General features: G+C 38.0%; 1 protein-coding gene across 1 annotated transcript in view; it reads left to right on the forward strand.

Annotated features, from left to right (window-relative positions):
- Positions 1–4,028: 4,028 nt before the first annotated feature.
- The window catches only part of ATP6AP1 (ATPase H+ transporting accessory protein 1), a 54,411-nt gene continuing 42,038 nt past the window's right edge, over positions 4,029–16,401 (forward strand). The window contains exons 1-3 of the mRNA XM_065649803.1: positions 4,029–4,295; positions 11,428–11,554; positions 11,660–11,728. Of these exons, the coding sequence (XP_065505875.1) occupies positions 4,093–4,295; positions 11,428–11,554; positions 11,660–11,728 (399 nt within the window). The 5' untranslated portion in view covers positions 4,029–4,092. The remainder of the gene's footprint in view (positions 4,296–11,427; positions 11,555–11,659; positions 11,729–16,401) is intronic.

A 16,401-nucleotide genomic window follows, 5' to 3' on the forward strand; every position in this document is an offset into this window, starting at 1 on the left:
AAAGTGGATGGCACTTGGTTGTTTTCATTGTCATGGTTTAAGTCCAGCCAGTAACTGAGCACCACCCAGCTGCTCACTTACTCCCCGGTGGGATGAGGGAGAGAATCGGAAGACTGAAAGTGAGAAAACTCTTGGGTTGAGATAAAGACAGTTTAATAGGTAAAGCAAAAGCTGCACACACAAGCAAAGCAAAACAAGAAATTCATTCACTGCTTCCCATGAGCAGGCAGGTGTTCAGCCATCTCCAGGACAGCAGGGCTTCGTCAGACGTAACGGTCACTTGGGAAGATAAATGCCATCACTTTAAATGTCCCCACCTTCCCTCTTTCCCCAGCTTTATATGCTGAGCATGACACCATATGGTATGGAATATCCCTTTGGTCATTTGGTCGGTTTGGTCAGTTGGGGTCCCAGTTGTGTCCCCTCTCAACTTCTTGTGCATCCCCAGCCTGCTTTCTGTAGAGAAGCAGAAAAGGCCTTGACTCTCTTTTAAATGCTTCTCAGCAATAAGGAAAACATCTCTGTATTATCAACGCTGTTTCCAGCAAAAACCAAAACATAGCCCCATACTAGCTACTGTGAAGAAAATTAACTCCAACCAAAACCAGCACAGTTGCCTATCTAGAGATAGTTTTGGCTTATCTTGCACTGTAAATTGCCCTTGTTACAACAGTCATTCCTTTTAGCCTGACTTACAGTCCTAAACTTACCTTCATCTGGCATTCACACTTCTTTTTATTCAAAATTTTTATGTCAGGAATGTAGAATTCTGAAGTTGAGATGATTTTTTTTCTTTTTCTCCTTTTTTTTTTTTTTTTTTTAAGGAAAGGATTCATGAGTGAAATTTAGCTTCCATCACCTTGGTCTTTTCTCTCCAATCATTTTTTTATGAATACTATATTTCAACTTTGACAGGATAAGAAATATGTAGGATATGCGATTTCCAGAGAAATGGATATGAGTAGAATGTATATATACGTTACGTCAATGTTATAGCTTCTTTTAATAAAAATATTTTAGTTAAGTGGAAATACATGTTAATAGAGGTATTTTTTTTCTTCATTGCAGTTTCATAACGATTTCACAGTAGTCTGAGTTTCAGTATTTTGAATTTGTGTTGGATTTAAAAAAATCTTCATGTGCAAGCAATTCTAAATCTGGACTCAGGATCACCTATGGGTTTTCAAGGAAAAAGCCCAGTGGAAAATGCAACAGTAAACTGTGTATGCTTTTGTGTATACCGATAGATGTCAATCAATACTGGTTTTAGGTTCTTGCTCACAGATAAAAGAACAACTGTGATCTCATTTTAATTAAATTAAAGAAAATAATATTTTTGAAAAATGTTTTTGCAATAGGTCTATTTTTTCATATCATTTGGCAAAAAAAAGTATTTTTAGGAGTGAAGAAAAAAAAGAAAAAGGAGAAAATATATGCAGATGTATTTGCGAGCCAAATTTACTGAGGGAGGCAAATTAAAATCCCGCTCAATAGGTTCTTCTCATTCCTGTTTTTTCAAAGCTTTCTTCACTTCAGTTGTTCCCAAACGGTGGTTTGTGGAGAAATATTCAAAAGGAAAATTCTGTTTGTTCTCAGTTAAAAGTTTTTTTCATAAGTAATATAGTAATCTGAAAGAAAACAATCTGATTTTGTTTCAAAAATCTTTAAGACTGTTTCTATAAGGCAGAATATGGAGACTATACCCATCAACTGTGTTCCATCTCACTGCAAACACCCTCCAAAGGATCCAGCTTAAACCAAGGGGTAATTAGTTTTTGAGATCTTGCCAGCTAGAAAGAGAGAGGGACAATATACCTTTCTTTCATAATTCTGTCCTTTTCTTTTCATTAACCTACTTTAAGTCAACCATTTCAGGTGCAAGAAGACAGGACACTCTTACACGACTTAGATTTTTCTTTTGGGGTGTCAGCAGTTCAGTATGAACTTGTACAAGAAGTTGCACATGTCAGCAGTGGAATATTTGAAACAGTGTGTGCGCCCTATGAAAATGCTCTGTAATAATAGAGCTGAGCTTTAGTCACGCATTTAAAAAGTACAGAGTTGTCAAACATTTCCTAATGAATCATTTGCTCTTGTGGTGAGGTTCCTGCCAGGTTACAACACATTTGTACAACACTGTGTATTTGTTGGTCTTGATTTCCATACATTCAGATCGGATTGTTGAGGGTTTGTTCTGATGTGGAAGTCCTGTGAGTGCTGGTCATATTTATCAATGGTGTTAGTAATGGAGGAGACCCACTACAACATACTCTTCATTGGTTCGTGGTAGAAGAATAGTAAGACACACTGCTTTCTTACTCTGTTTGCAAAGCAAGGATCTCTGCATTGTGCAAGATAAAGAAAGAAAGGAGTCACAATCTGAGAAGGCATGGGCTTAGTGCAACAAAAGTGTGGTAGTAATGCACTCTTTCTTTAGACTGCCAACTGTGATGCAAATCTAACAGGTTCTGCAAAACTGAAAGTTTTGCTGCAAATTCTGTGATTGTTTTATTGTTCTGTGGGAAACCAGATTATGCACTCCTGATTTGTCTAATCCTGACCTTCAATTCATCTTCATTTCTTACATGTAGGTTAACTGTAAGAAGCAGGCAGGAAGACTTACAGTCAATTGGCTTTGCGAGCAGCAGATGCTGACAAAAACTGGCAAGACTATTCTCGACAGTCATGTGAGAAACCAGATCTTTCATGTCTTGGGAGACACTGTGGAAAAGTCAACCACTTTGAGAGTTACAAAGTATTTTGCTTGTGTTGACCAAGCTATTCCAATTCATACTAAATTCTCCCTGGGGCATTCTAGTTCTACCCCATCTTTGTGCTCTGGATTGCAGATGAACAAACACGGTTTGTGAAAAGGCAGATGAAGAATTTCTAGTATATCTCTGAGGAGACGAGGAAAAAGTGCAATTAAAGAGTTAAATTCAGTGTTATGTAAAGGTAACATGGAGAAGAAAAGGAAAATGTAGATGATTGGTTTTATTGCTTTCCTCAAAATTATTGGTTTTGTCTTAGAAATCTGACTTCAGATTGAAGTGATGAACAAATTATGTCACATTAGACAGCAGCACTGTAGCAGTATGCTGAGAGTTAAGGCAAATGGATTTAATTAATCAAGCTACATGTGCTCAGATTCAGAAGTGCATGTCTTCTGACATCTGTTTATATCTTCTGTTAAAATTTTCATCACGCTTCCTTATTTTTCCTTGTCACAACTTGTTTTAGCATATCTAACAATTTATTTTCTGTATTATCCCTAACATCTCGTTGATTGTGCAGAGGCATCCGTGCTCTGTGGCAAACACATGCCAAGTGACTGCTGCTGCCTAATGTAGTCACAAGGTGCAGAAACAGATCAGTGCTTGGCAGGAGCAAAAAATACACTGGAGGAATTTGGTTCCCAGCATGAAGAAATTTTCTATGACTATTTTGATCTTGCATGAGACTTGTGAAATACTGAAGCTGTGTCAGGTCCCAAAGTGATTTTAATTTGCTCCTGACTTTTGATATTTTTGATTTTTGGGACAGCATTGCTCTGTGCAAAAGATAGCTGAACAATTTCATGTTTCAGTGCATACACTCCAAACGTACCATTTTCTCACCCTCTTCCTTCTTGCTGGAATCTGCAATGGGTAAATTTACTGCAGATTTCAAACCTGTCAACACCCAAATGTGTGACACCAGCTCTCAATACATGTGAAAGAGCTAAGCTGAGGGACATGCTAATATGTAGGAGGGGAAGAAGACAGAAGTTCTGCAGAATACATTTTGTGCAGTACAGAAACTTTTCTATAAACGCCATTTTGAAGTTGAGCAACTGTTATGAACCTGCAATTATCAGGGAGTAAGGAAACAGTAGGGCAGGAGTTTGAACTTCATGACTCTCCCTTGTACTAGAATGTGGGAGGAATCTGTCTGTGCTTATACGGCAGAGAGTTTTACGAGCTGCTTGAGTCACAAACCTGGAAGTTATTACACATATGTATACCTCACAACTTCAAGATAAGGAAGTCCGTGTTTTGAAAACTCCCACTGCCGTCAGCGAGCAGCCTCCCCCAGCAGCCCGGCTGAAGCCGGATGGCTGCGGCCGCAGCGGGAAGTGCAGCTGTGCGCAGCCTGGGACTCGCCTGTGCAGCTGCCCAGCGACGCTGGCGCTCGCCCGCAGCCATGAGGCAGCTCAGCCCCGTTGCTCCGGCCCCGCTGCTCTGCACCCTCGCTGTGCTGCTCGGAACGGCTCTGTCAGTGGACCATGTGCCGGTGCTGCTTTGGTCAACTCAGAGGTAAGAAATCTAATAAGAGAGCATCTCTACTCCTGCTGTTTCTCTCTCTGTGTGTGCAGAGTATATTGTATATCATCGGTTGTGGTAAATAACCACTGGGCGATAAAATTACCCATTAAATAAATTTGTCTCTCAGCAATCAACCAACCTAACATGAATTTAACGGATTTTGTTTACACTTTTAGTGTTTTAAGCTGGGCGGTAAGAAGTAAATAAACCCATATTCTCCAAATCTGCAGTAGATGTGCTTTATTCACCCTAAGGCAACCTTGAACTCCACTGTTAGAGATGTTGTGGCCTAAAGGCACCGCATAAAGCAGTCTCACAAGGACCTGACCAAAAACTGTGTGGGCAGCCTTAATTCTCACATTTCCTAACTCCTGAATCCTGATTTTTCACTTTAATGTTATTTTTAATGCATTTTTTTAACAGAATATACTGCTGTATGTATAGACATCAATTGTGAGAAACAACTGCAGAGCCTTGACAGAGCCAGAGACACGTGGAATTCAGGGATTTGCATATACTTATGAAACAGTACTTTGAACCTGTCTTGAAATAGCCAGATACAGACCTCTTTTTTTCCACCCAGGAATCTTGTTCATACAGACTAAGGATTTTCTACAATTACTTGGGATTTCCAGGAATACAGCAGCTTGGACAATGTGGTAGCTTCAGGTGGGGTCTTGGATATGTAAAGCTGTCAGAGGACTATGCACCACTCATTCACAAGGCTGTCTCTGCAGGGCGTACACATTGGTTTTGTCTAGAAAGTACTGCCCCAGTAAGCCAAGGTCAGAGATTTGTAAGAAAAGGCTCCTGAGGGTCTTATGGGATCACAGGACTGGTTGGAAGGGCTAAAGGCAAAGTCTGTTCTGGGTGGGAAGGCAACAACAGATCTGTCATACTCTAGGTTTGCCTAAGGTGTGCTTTGGCCATCACTTGACTTTCTCCTCCTAATTCCTAAATGCTCCACATTCTTAGCCTGATTTATTTAAATTGTAAACTCTCTCATGGAGAGTTCATCTCACACTCTCTGCAAACACATATGCATTACACTTAGTTCAAGAGGCCTGATCTCATCTGGGTGTTTATTAATTTCTCTAATACAAGTTATCCATAACACCAACAGTATTTGGAATTTGTCACAATCCAGCTAGATGACTTCCAAAGCATAAAATGCTTTCTTGTGTTTTGAATAGTCTCGGTGCACAGGTTAAACTCCATTTTTGCTTTAAGGATGAACAGAAGGGGCTGCAGTGACAAGGGTTGCTCTTGGGTCCCTTTGCTGGTGTGACCAGGCTGTGTGTGCCTGGGCAGGGGGAGTTTTGCTTCTGAACTCCTTTGGTCATTGACTCTTGTCAGGTTTTAATTCATGGGACTTGATTATTTTGTATCTTTATTGCTTTGTTAATTCCCAGAGTGTTTTGTGATTTACTGTTCTGTAAACTGAGGAAAGAACCAAACCAATGACTTCTTGGGAAGTAATTATCCTTTCATCTGGTTGTGCTGGATTCGCTGTACCTTTCATGAAGCTTTGAGTTGTTCTTCAACACATTTAAGACACTGTGAATTATCTAGCTGTCCCTAGGAAGAGAATTAGACTAAATTCTGCTCTCATTTATCTGAGTGTAGATCTTTTGTCTGTAGGCAAGATTATTCAGTTTTAAATCAGAAAGGTAAATCTCGTTAATTTTTTTTTTCCTGTTGCTTCTCAATGTGGTAATTTTGAGACAGCAACAGGAGAATTCAGAAATTTTATGAACCTCAGGAGTTAGATTAAGCTCTTCAGGAGATCTTTCTCCACATATAGTGCCATATAGACAAGTAGGCTCCTTTTTTTTTTTTTAATATGTTGTGCTGTAATTGTTGTAGGCCACGGAAAACAGATGTGCAGGGTGTGTTGATTGTATTTCTTTCATACGTGTCCTGGGAATGGTATTCTTTTTCCCAGCAGTGATTAATACCGGCTTTGACATATGTCTACCCATCTCCTAAGCATTTCCAGAAACTGAACTTCTGGTCCTTGGGGAGCCACATAATTTAGAAATCTACAAATTTTGATTAAGTTTGATTCAGAAACATTGATTTTTTTTTGTTTCCCCTGAAAGAAATAAATGGATGTCTCAACATAAAGGCTTTTTTTAAAATATTAAAAATATTTAATCGATTAACCTCTATATATAACAGTCATGTGTATGAGTACTCTGTATTTAAAAGCAAAGTGAATGTTGGAAAGAGTTGTTATTAGGGTAAAAATAATCCTTAGAGTCTAAGAAAAGATCAATGCTTCCTTTGTCCTACCTCCTAGTTTATATAAACAACACACCTTTTGTCAATATAAGCAAAATCTTATCAGTTTATCCCAAGTGGTCATAAAAGCAAGCTTTCCACCAAGATGCAATTAGCAACTTGCTCCACTGCAGATCATTCAGGTTTATACAAATTAAGAGCAAGAAAAACAGGATCATGGACTGATTAAACCGGTTTCATGTTTCTACAAATAGACCATTTTCTGGAAGAAGTGTTCCTCTTACCATGACCTTGCATTTTTGAAAGGGGAAGTTCTTGTTGGGCAGAAATTAGTTCTGGTGAAAGTCAGTGAAGGCAACTGGAAAGAAGATTTCTGTTATTTTATAAAATAAAGAAACAATAACAACAGCTTCTGGTTGCTAACTCTTAACTCTGTGCTTTATATCTTAGTATTTTACAGTGGTGCAAGTTTTGTAGTGTGTGATCTACAGGCTTATGAAATCTGGAAGCTACTGGTAAGAGTTTTAGGAAGGGTAACTAAAGAAGTGCTGTACTTAGGGATGGATTTCTATTCATTTTGTGGAAACAGGTTCACTGATTCATTGATCAACAGAAGCTGAGGTTCACTGATCTATTCCATCACCCTCTCCTAGGTTATGTTAGGATATATCGAATAGTTGAAGGATAATAGATTTTGCTGTTCTTTGGAACTAGCCAGTGTTTGTAAAGCCACGTCTCAGAACAGCTGTGTTACAAGAATGTAACGCTTTAAAGTCTCTCTTTTATGCATTATTATTGTACTGTAATCATGCTATTAAAGATAATGTTAGATGTCAGATACAGATGAAACCTGCAACCGACAAACACATGCAGTGTGCAAAGCGTAAGGGAAGTGTGATGTACGTTCTTAGAAGGACATTAGTAAATCAAATACCTCTTCCCTCTAGAAAGAAAAATGCAGATCTCTACTTTGAGGAAAAAAAAAAAAAGTGTTTTCTGACAAACAATGATCTTTCTCCATTGAACTTGGGAGAAATTTGAAGTGGGAATAACTCAGTAGGTCACAGTGTCCTGCTTTTCACAAAGGAATACTAATGTATCAGTGGACATTCTCCAAATAACTCTGGCCTGGAAAAATTGACCTTTATCTGAAATTAGCCTTTAATATCCTCTGTTTGCTTTTTGAAGCGGGAGAGATGGAGAGGTTCCTCTTGCATTCAATAAACAGCAGAAACTTGGTATAGCCATTTTGAACCAATATTCACAATAATTTCTTTCCCTCCACAGATTAGAGAGGGACCTTAAGGAAATAAATTAATGAAAACTAGCTTTTGTGATGGTCGTCTCATGTGTTTGTTTTAGGAATGATTTTTGCTTACAGCAATTGAACATATATCACTACATTCATATATGTGATACTTATACTGGGAAATTAATCCTTTTCTGGCAGATCCTGATCATAAGTGACTTTGAGAAGGTGTTAATGCCAAATAGTACATTTGAAGTCTTTCCTAAAACTGCAAGGAATTTACTGAAAAATCTGCTGGAAGAAGGTGGAACATAAAAAGGATACAGTGTAACAGAAAAATGTTTCAGTGGTATCTTTATTGGATTTCTGTGGAGATACTTTGTGCTAGCACGCATCCCAGGTTACTTCTGCTGTGCAGGAGAAAATATTATTTCTTACAGAGTAATTGCAAGGTGACTGAAAGAGACAACTGAATAACTTGTAGGAAAGAGTTCAGAAGCCAGCTACAAAGAGAAAATGTAAGCTCACAAGTCAGAGTGATAGAAGTCCTGTTGTGTTACCATCTGCCCTTCTGGTGGGTCCAGATAGAAGAAATGTTTAAGTCTTTGCTTTCATCAAAAACAAGTGCTCAAATCCTGGTTCTGCCTAGACAGAACACTGGTCAGAGAAGAATCTGTATGCTTAAACTTGTTGGCACGCCAGAGCAGTCAGGGACAAGGAAGAAGAAAAATACCAAGCTAAGATTTCTTTCCTCTCTTTCTTTAGTGCACTGCGTGGCTACGGGAGGAAAGGGAGAGAAGTTGAGTTTTAAATTTCCTCCCTTTTAGCCAGCAGGAAAGCACATAAATGAGCAGAGATGCCCGTCACTGTGACTCCCCATGGCTGAGGTCCCCAGGATGGCTCTACAGTGGGGAAGTCTGATGTGCTTGGCATGCAGATGACTGCACAAGGCTCTTTGTTTTTTCACATAAAATTTTGTGTGGACAATCAATAGCAGCAATCAATACGTGTGCTGCCCTACTGCCTGTTTCCTCCTATGCCACCCCTTACTGATTGCTTGCTGACCACTTGAGGTGAGAAGTTCAAAGGGATGGGCCAGGTCATTGCATTCAGTAAAGCGCATCATCAGCATGTCCATGATGTGCTAGCTGTGCAGTCACGCATCTCCGTTTCACTCTGCAGTTCGCAGTGAACCGGCGTGTCAAACATGCTGACATTTCCCATCTGAACCATGGTGGGAGCACTGCTGCACCCCACTGACAGCAGCAGCCCACACGATGAAGGGTGTAGCCTTGCCTGCTGCCATGCATACTGCTCAGCAAACTATTTAAAAGAAGCAAAATAAACACATTTAATATGGTGAATGTAAGTATTAGGCAAACGCTGCGTTATAATAGTATTTTAAGTAACTGATGTAGATTTATTTTTCTAATGATGATGCTGGAGTTACTGAAGTTAACTACTTGGAAACTGAAAGGTCTCACAAAAGGCACTTTTCAAGGTTAGTTAGCTAGCAAGAGCTGCTTCAAGGAACAGGAAGCAAGTATGCTTTAAAGCAGCATCATTAAATTTCTGAGGTTTTGATTTGACAACAAAAGCCTTTGTCATTGTGCTGCTGCAAATAATTTTATTTCATGTGCTGTTACCTTTTATTCTTAACTACAAGTCCCCAAAGCTCTCAAAAATTTTCATTTTTTTTTCTAATATGGGGCATGAAATAGATTTAGTTATTTTTAAAAATAAATATAGCAAGATATTCACTATCATTTTCTTTCACATAAACCATTTTTAAACATCTTTTAACTGAGTCTGTCTTCTTTTCCTTTAATCTCATTAGTATTTTTGTGTGGCCATGCAATTCATGAAGTCACTATGAAACAGTGACTGAAATAGTCCCTGAATAGTCATTCAGAATCTTTGGGAGTTTTTGTGTTTCAAAATATCCTATTTTTAAAGATTATACTTAAATATTTGAGATAATGAAGTTTGACTTTTTTGAAAAGTTCAGGCATGTGTGTTACACTGTTAAAATTTCTATGTTGTTTGTCTTCATGAATATAAGTTAATGCAGATTTCCAAGGACAAATTAACAAAGTGAAGATGCTGAGTAAAACTAAGAAAATGTCAAATGATAATTTCAACAGAATAGAAAAAAAAAAGAAAAAATCTTTCCTGCACAGCAAGGTTTACTTCTAAAGCTTGAAAAGTGACAGGCAGAAGATCTATTAGAATTTAATGTTAACATCTACAGCACATTGTCCTGAAAGAACCTCCCACATGTGCGGTTTGCTCTAACACTCTCTCAAACCCCAAAATCTGAAGTGAGATGGGTATCTAGTACTGTAGGACCGCACTGTTTTTATCTCTGCCGTGAGTGTAATTAGAGGCTTTCAATTCACTCTTGGCAATCTTCATTGGAATTACTAAGAAGTCCTGTAGTGAAATATAGATTTTCCTCATCCAAGAAACAACATTTAAAGCTCCCTATGTGTTCATTACCCCTGTTCAGCTTCCATCTTTAGAGAGTGCGAAGATTGTTCTCGTTCATAAAAGCTTGCTGTGCAAGGGTCATTTCTGAATTGCTTTTGGGTTAGAAAATTTAATCAGCATCTCAAACTCACCAAATTGCAATCATATAATAGCTGATGCTACAGCACACAGCTATTCTCTATATTCTGTTCTTTGAAATTAGAACCAATTAGGGGTTCTGGAATACCTGATTTCTAGGGCTTCAGCAACTGATGTGTATTTGGGGAAGATGGGAGATTACGCTGCAAGCTCTGGCTTTTCTACAAAGTGACAAATTTACCCCAGTTAAAACACCTAGGACCAAAATTTTCATGATAAATTTCACCCCTACAGACTCATGTTGCATACTGTTAAAATCCCAAGCAGGTGTTGAAAGAATAATGCCGCTTCTTGTTTCATCCATAACCGTTTTTTGTAGCAGCAAAACTACTTCTCTGTCCCATCCTCATAATGACAGTTTGGCAAAAGAATCATGAGCTTTTCTTGGTGTCTCGAGCCATTCTGTTTAGAAGAGCTCTTGTTTCTGGAAAGGTGGCTTTTCTGAGCTGCTTCTGCAGAATCAGTCCTTCATCCTGGACACCCGAGGAGATAACATATCATTTACAATAGCACTGAAAAGCCACTTTTATTTAACAAAAGTTTTATGAAAAAATATTGATTTATGGCTGTGGTCTAGCCTGAGTTCCACTCCTCTCTGGCTACCAAGACATCTGACAGCACTGGAAAGCATCTTGGATGTTGGGATTCCCTCTGGGAATTCTCTCTGAAGGTTTTCAACATATTCTTCTTCATTCCACTTAGTAGCCTTTTTTTTTTTTTTTTTTTTAGGTGTAACTGTGCTGTTGTACACAAACAAGAAAGCAAAGAGACACAATTATCTTGATTTGACTAATTCCATTCCTGCTGTAACACAGTTAGTGTGATATAGGCATAAATGGGCAAGTTCTTTTCCTCTTGAGTAGAATTAAATTAAACTGAACTGTAAACCTGACCTTAATCAAAAGGCAACAATATCATTACCTGCTGCTGCATATTTAAATAAAGAAGAGGTGTCATTATTGGCAACAAATTTTACATTACAAAAAAAATATTTCTTTGTAGATCACAGTGGAATCCAGACACCGCCTTGCATGAAGGACACATTGTCTCAGCACAGGAGCTGACTGTACTCTTGCAACCTGTTTTTACCCAGAATCCCAGAAACCTCATCTTGTTCCTGCAAGATACAGTATGTAACATTAATTCCCTTTCTCTCACCAATGCCAAGTGCAAGTCTGTACTCAAATGAGATTCCATGGCTCCTTCTCACCAATCTACTCTCTTTGTTTTTCAGCTTAGCATAGATGATTTCACATACCTCAGTGAATCCTACGGTAACAAGATTCCATTTCAAAATGTTCAGGCAAGCATTTCTCTCTTTTATTTCCTTATATTCAGTATTTAAACTCTAAAAAGACATAAGAAAGAAGCAAACAAACAATAATTGGGAAAATTAAACTGAATCTCATCAGTTTTCCTATTTAAATTATTTATTAAGATTATTTCAGTTGAAGCAGATGGCTTAAAGGAAATCAACTGAGTTTGCAGAAGTGCTTTGTAGCTGTTTTATTTCTGAAGATCAAGTTTTCAGAATTCATCGTCACTGAGAAAATTGTTCCTAAACATGCTTCAATTTTGTATTTAAAAACCAACATAAACTTCCAGACTGACACCCCGGAATTCTGTTTTGAAGCCGTGGGAAGAAAAGTTATAACAATCAATTATTTATTCCTGATTTTCAGAACTGAACATCTATTTTATTTTCATAGAAATTGAAGCTCTCTTAACTCATGCAGGGAATTAACTGTTTCATATTTGAATGTAGTTAATACATGACTAGATAGTGCATTGCTATAATCTTCATGAAAAAAGTGGTGCTACTTGAGTAATTTGAAATAAACTCCAGGCACAGAATCTAAGATGGGAGTCCTCCTGAGCCAGTCAGAATCTTCCAAGTCTCACTCCGGAGGTTTACAGATTTTGTGCACGGCTTCTCTGGTTATACTCACACAACAGTTCCTTGAACTGTAATTAGACAAAGGAAATGTTGACACTTGACAGTCACAAGGTGTTCCTGTAGGCAGAGCAGGATGAAGAGAGCTATTAGTAATGTAACTCATATCAGAGCACATGATGAACTGTAAATTCCCAAGCAGAACACGGCAAGCTGTATGTGTAATTAAAGAGGTCAATATTCACATGTTATTGTCTAAGAACCTCACATCTTCCTTGTGTCAGTGATATGGGAGATTTTTGTCTCTTTGCCATATATGGCATTTTAACACTGCTGACATAAGAAAAAACAACTATTCAGAGTATGTACACAGTTCTTCTGAGGAATGAATGGGAGTAATACCCATTTGTAATGTAAGGATCAGTGGTTGCGCCCACAGGCAGATGTGCTGGTACTTCCCTGGCATGCCTTATCTTCTCTGGGTTTAAAATGTAGGCAAGGCTGTGTCTGGAGCAAATTTTGTTTCTGCCTGACTTCAAAGCTGCTTTGATTTTAGAAGCTGTGTGAAATATGCACGTGACACTGCAAACTCCTAATGATGTGGTGGTCTTATTTAAGTAAGCCCTGGATGTTTAAAAAGAAGGGATATGAAACTAGTTAAAACTTTCTTGTTTTTCCCTGTAATCAGGACTCCATCAGCACTATAGATAGAGCTTATAGCCAAATGCTAGAGATGAGTCCAGAGGCTGATTGGTTTAGAAACTGGGTGGTATAATGGGTGGATCGGGGACGTATCAACTCCTGGTGAGGAGGTCCTCAGCTAAAAAAAGGATCATATTTGAGTAAATCTTTGGTCTGTATCTGGCAGAACAAGGATTTAAATCTAGGTTTTCAACAAGCTGAATAAATGTCAGTAACTGTTTGTTTGCTTTCTGACCTTGCCTCTGTTCCCTTTCTGTCTTGGAGATGAGAAAGTTTTCACATTTCAGCTTCTTTAAAACTGGAAAATTTCTTTTGATAAATTGCTCACCTTAACTCCAGCACTTCCCAGATTTGTTCTGTTAGACTTGGCAATCTTAACACTTTTCTAGCATAGTTTTGTGGGAATGCAGTGCTCTAACTCGAGTGAAAGAAAATGAGATGTATAAATTAAATATTTCTTTTTCACCTAGGTGACCATATGGAGAATTTTGTCAGTATCCGTTGCATAGACCTGTAGCTTTTAGGGCCAGAAATGATCTTTATAATCATCCAGTTCCATCTGGGATGTAACAGAGGCTACAAAAATTTGCTCAATTGCTATCGTATCAGTTGCACTCCACTTGAGCTACTTTGGGAAAGAAACCCATTCTTAATCATGCTGTGAAAGACTCTGTCATAATATTCACAGAACACAGAACAACGTGAAGGTCAGGTCTGAATTTTCTCACTGGGGAAATTAGAATCTTTGATGTTGCATAATCACAAATTTTTATACCTTCACACTCTATATTATACAAATGATTCATTAAGCTATAATAGATGTTCCATGTCACTTGAGTATGCTCCTTTTGAGCTTCAGAAATGCAAATTTATTCTCAAACTGAAACTGGAGATCTCATTTAGAATGTATATGTGCATGTAGCAGCATGTGTACTACAAGAAGGAAGTGTTACTTGTAAAAGAGTTATAGGCTTGTAAACCACTGCGACATTTGCAGATATTGGATTTGTTCAGCTACATTAGCAGCTGTTTTGAGCTTTGGGATCAATGGGTTTGTATGCAATAAAAGAATTCTATTTCCAGTTAGTACAAAAGGGATCTTACAGGTAGATCATTTATCTTAAACATTCAAAGAACTTTTAAATTAAGTAATAAAATACAAAGATTTGGGGACTCTTGGGGAACTTTTTTGTCAAGCAGCCACCTACCCTACAAACTATTTTTCTTTAATATTAGCTTTGGCTTTCCCCAAACAATGCTCAGCTCCTTAGAACTGCAGTGTATGATGACACACTCCAATTAGTGGCCAGCTGTGCACCTGCATAATTATTATTTTAAGTCATTGCCATTTGTGGTTCTATATCTGCGTTGTGTCCTCACTCAGTAGTCAGAGACTGAGAGCACTGTTTACTTATATGTGATACAGAGGTCCTACTATAGTTTTGATTGCCTTTGTAGTTTCATTATATTATTATTATTATTATTTTAATAAGGGGGCATGCAGAACCACATAGTAATCAAGATATAAGTTTATCACAGATTTGTTCAGTGACATGATGATACTTTGTTCTCTTGACTTTTCCAAAAAACTACTATTTGATTTTTCAATTCCGATCACTATCAGCTACTGATATGACATTTTCAAAGAACTGTAGTGTCTCTTAAGGTTTCATTACTGAAGGGTAATGCTCAGTTCTCAGTCTATTATCTATTATTGTGTACATAAAACTAGCGTTATTTTTTTCTCATCCTACGCTCTGCTAAAATCAATTTACATTGTATCTCATCAGTTACTTTGTTGCCCAAGAGGTTGTACCAGAAGTTGCTTCTGCGATTCATGAGTCAGCCCTTGCCTTTACTATCTTGAATAATTCAGTGTAATCAGCAGATTTCATTAGCTCAATATTTATGCCTTTTTACTAGATACTAGATAATTTATGAGCATAGGGAACAGAACAGACCCTAGTGCAGTAATAGACACTTTTTCTACCCCTTGCTTGCTGCCTCTTTAGCTACTCATCACCTATCCTGTACCCACCTCCATGTGAAGACTGCCTCTCCACATTAAAGCAGCTTAATTTATTTAGGAGTCTTTGCTTCAAGACTTTGCCAAGTGCCTTTTGTGGATCCAAGTACATGCTATCATCTAGAGCTCCCTGGTGTACGTGCCTATCGACTCCTTCAGTGATTTTCAGCAGAACTGTGAGGCACAGCTTTTTGCAAATGCCATGTCAGCTTTTTTCCGGTGTAATTCTTCCTTGTTGTTAAACTCTGTATTTTATTCTTTGGAATAGTCCCTCCCATTCTTGAACTTCAGTTTTGCTTCTCTGTAGTTCTTCAGATCTGTTTGTAACCCTTGAAAAAAATCTAGTGTCATGTTTCCCACCATACAGTACAGTGGTATGGAGGTTTGTTCAACAATAATTTCTGTAGCTGCAACATATTTTATCAGCTAAAGTACATCGGATCAATTTTCATTAAAACAATAAAATATAGCGTTTTGCATACATTTGAAGAACACAGGTACAGTGTAAAAGTCTGGAAGAGTAATAGTAGTAGGAAAGTTAAAATGCAACAACGATAATTGTCTTTGCAGTTATCACTGTGTGTAGAAACAGATGTGCTTCCAAATCTGTTTGAACAGATTTTTCTTTTTAATAGATAACCCATTGACCAATGCTGTAGAAAACAAATACAATACTTTAATATTTTAAATGACATACAGGTAAAAGATGAAGATTTAAAAGATCTCTTTTACATGGAAGAGCATGCCTATTTCAGGTGTAGGTTCCAGATATTTCCAAAGCTGACACAGGAGTCTTTTCCCCATCTAATATTTTTTATTATAGGACTGTCTATTGGCTTTGATGCCAAACATAATCTAGTTCATAATAAAGAGTACGCCTATGCGGTCTCTTATAGATGGATGCAGGAGTCTTTAACAAAGATTTTAACGTTAGATTTATAATGACAGACTTAAATTTGCTCCATTCCAGCTTCAAATTGCTTAAGTGTAATACCAATCAAGTTAACATAATACTGAAATCAGAGCTGGGCAAGTAAGTCCAAGCACAGCTTTATCATAGTGCAGTTACTTGGCTTCAGGATGGCTAGAAATGTGGACAGCCATCTCACACCTACTGCAAAACAACCTGAGCAGCATTATATGTAAACCAAGAGTGAAGTTTCTTGTAGTATTTACCTCAGGAGAGGTGCTTCAGGAGACACTAATGAAGGTAAGTGTGCTCATAATCACAGGAAGCCACTCATAGACAGGTTATAGAGTCTGGCATTTAATGTAGGATGTTCTGCTATCAGTCCAACAAATCAACAGGATGTTTCCTTCCCCTTCCCTTTCCCTTTCCTTTTCCCTTTCCCTT

The sequence above is a fragment of the Caloenas nicobarica genome, chromosome 1 (genome assembly GCF_036013445.1).
Source record: "Caloenas nicobarica isolate bCalNic1 chromosome 1, bCalNic1.hap1, whole genome shotgun sequence".
In the NCBI taxonomy this organism is placed as follows: Eukaryota; Metazoa; Chordata; class Aves; order Columbiformes; family Columbidae; genus Caloenas; species Caloenas nicobarica.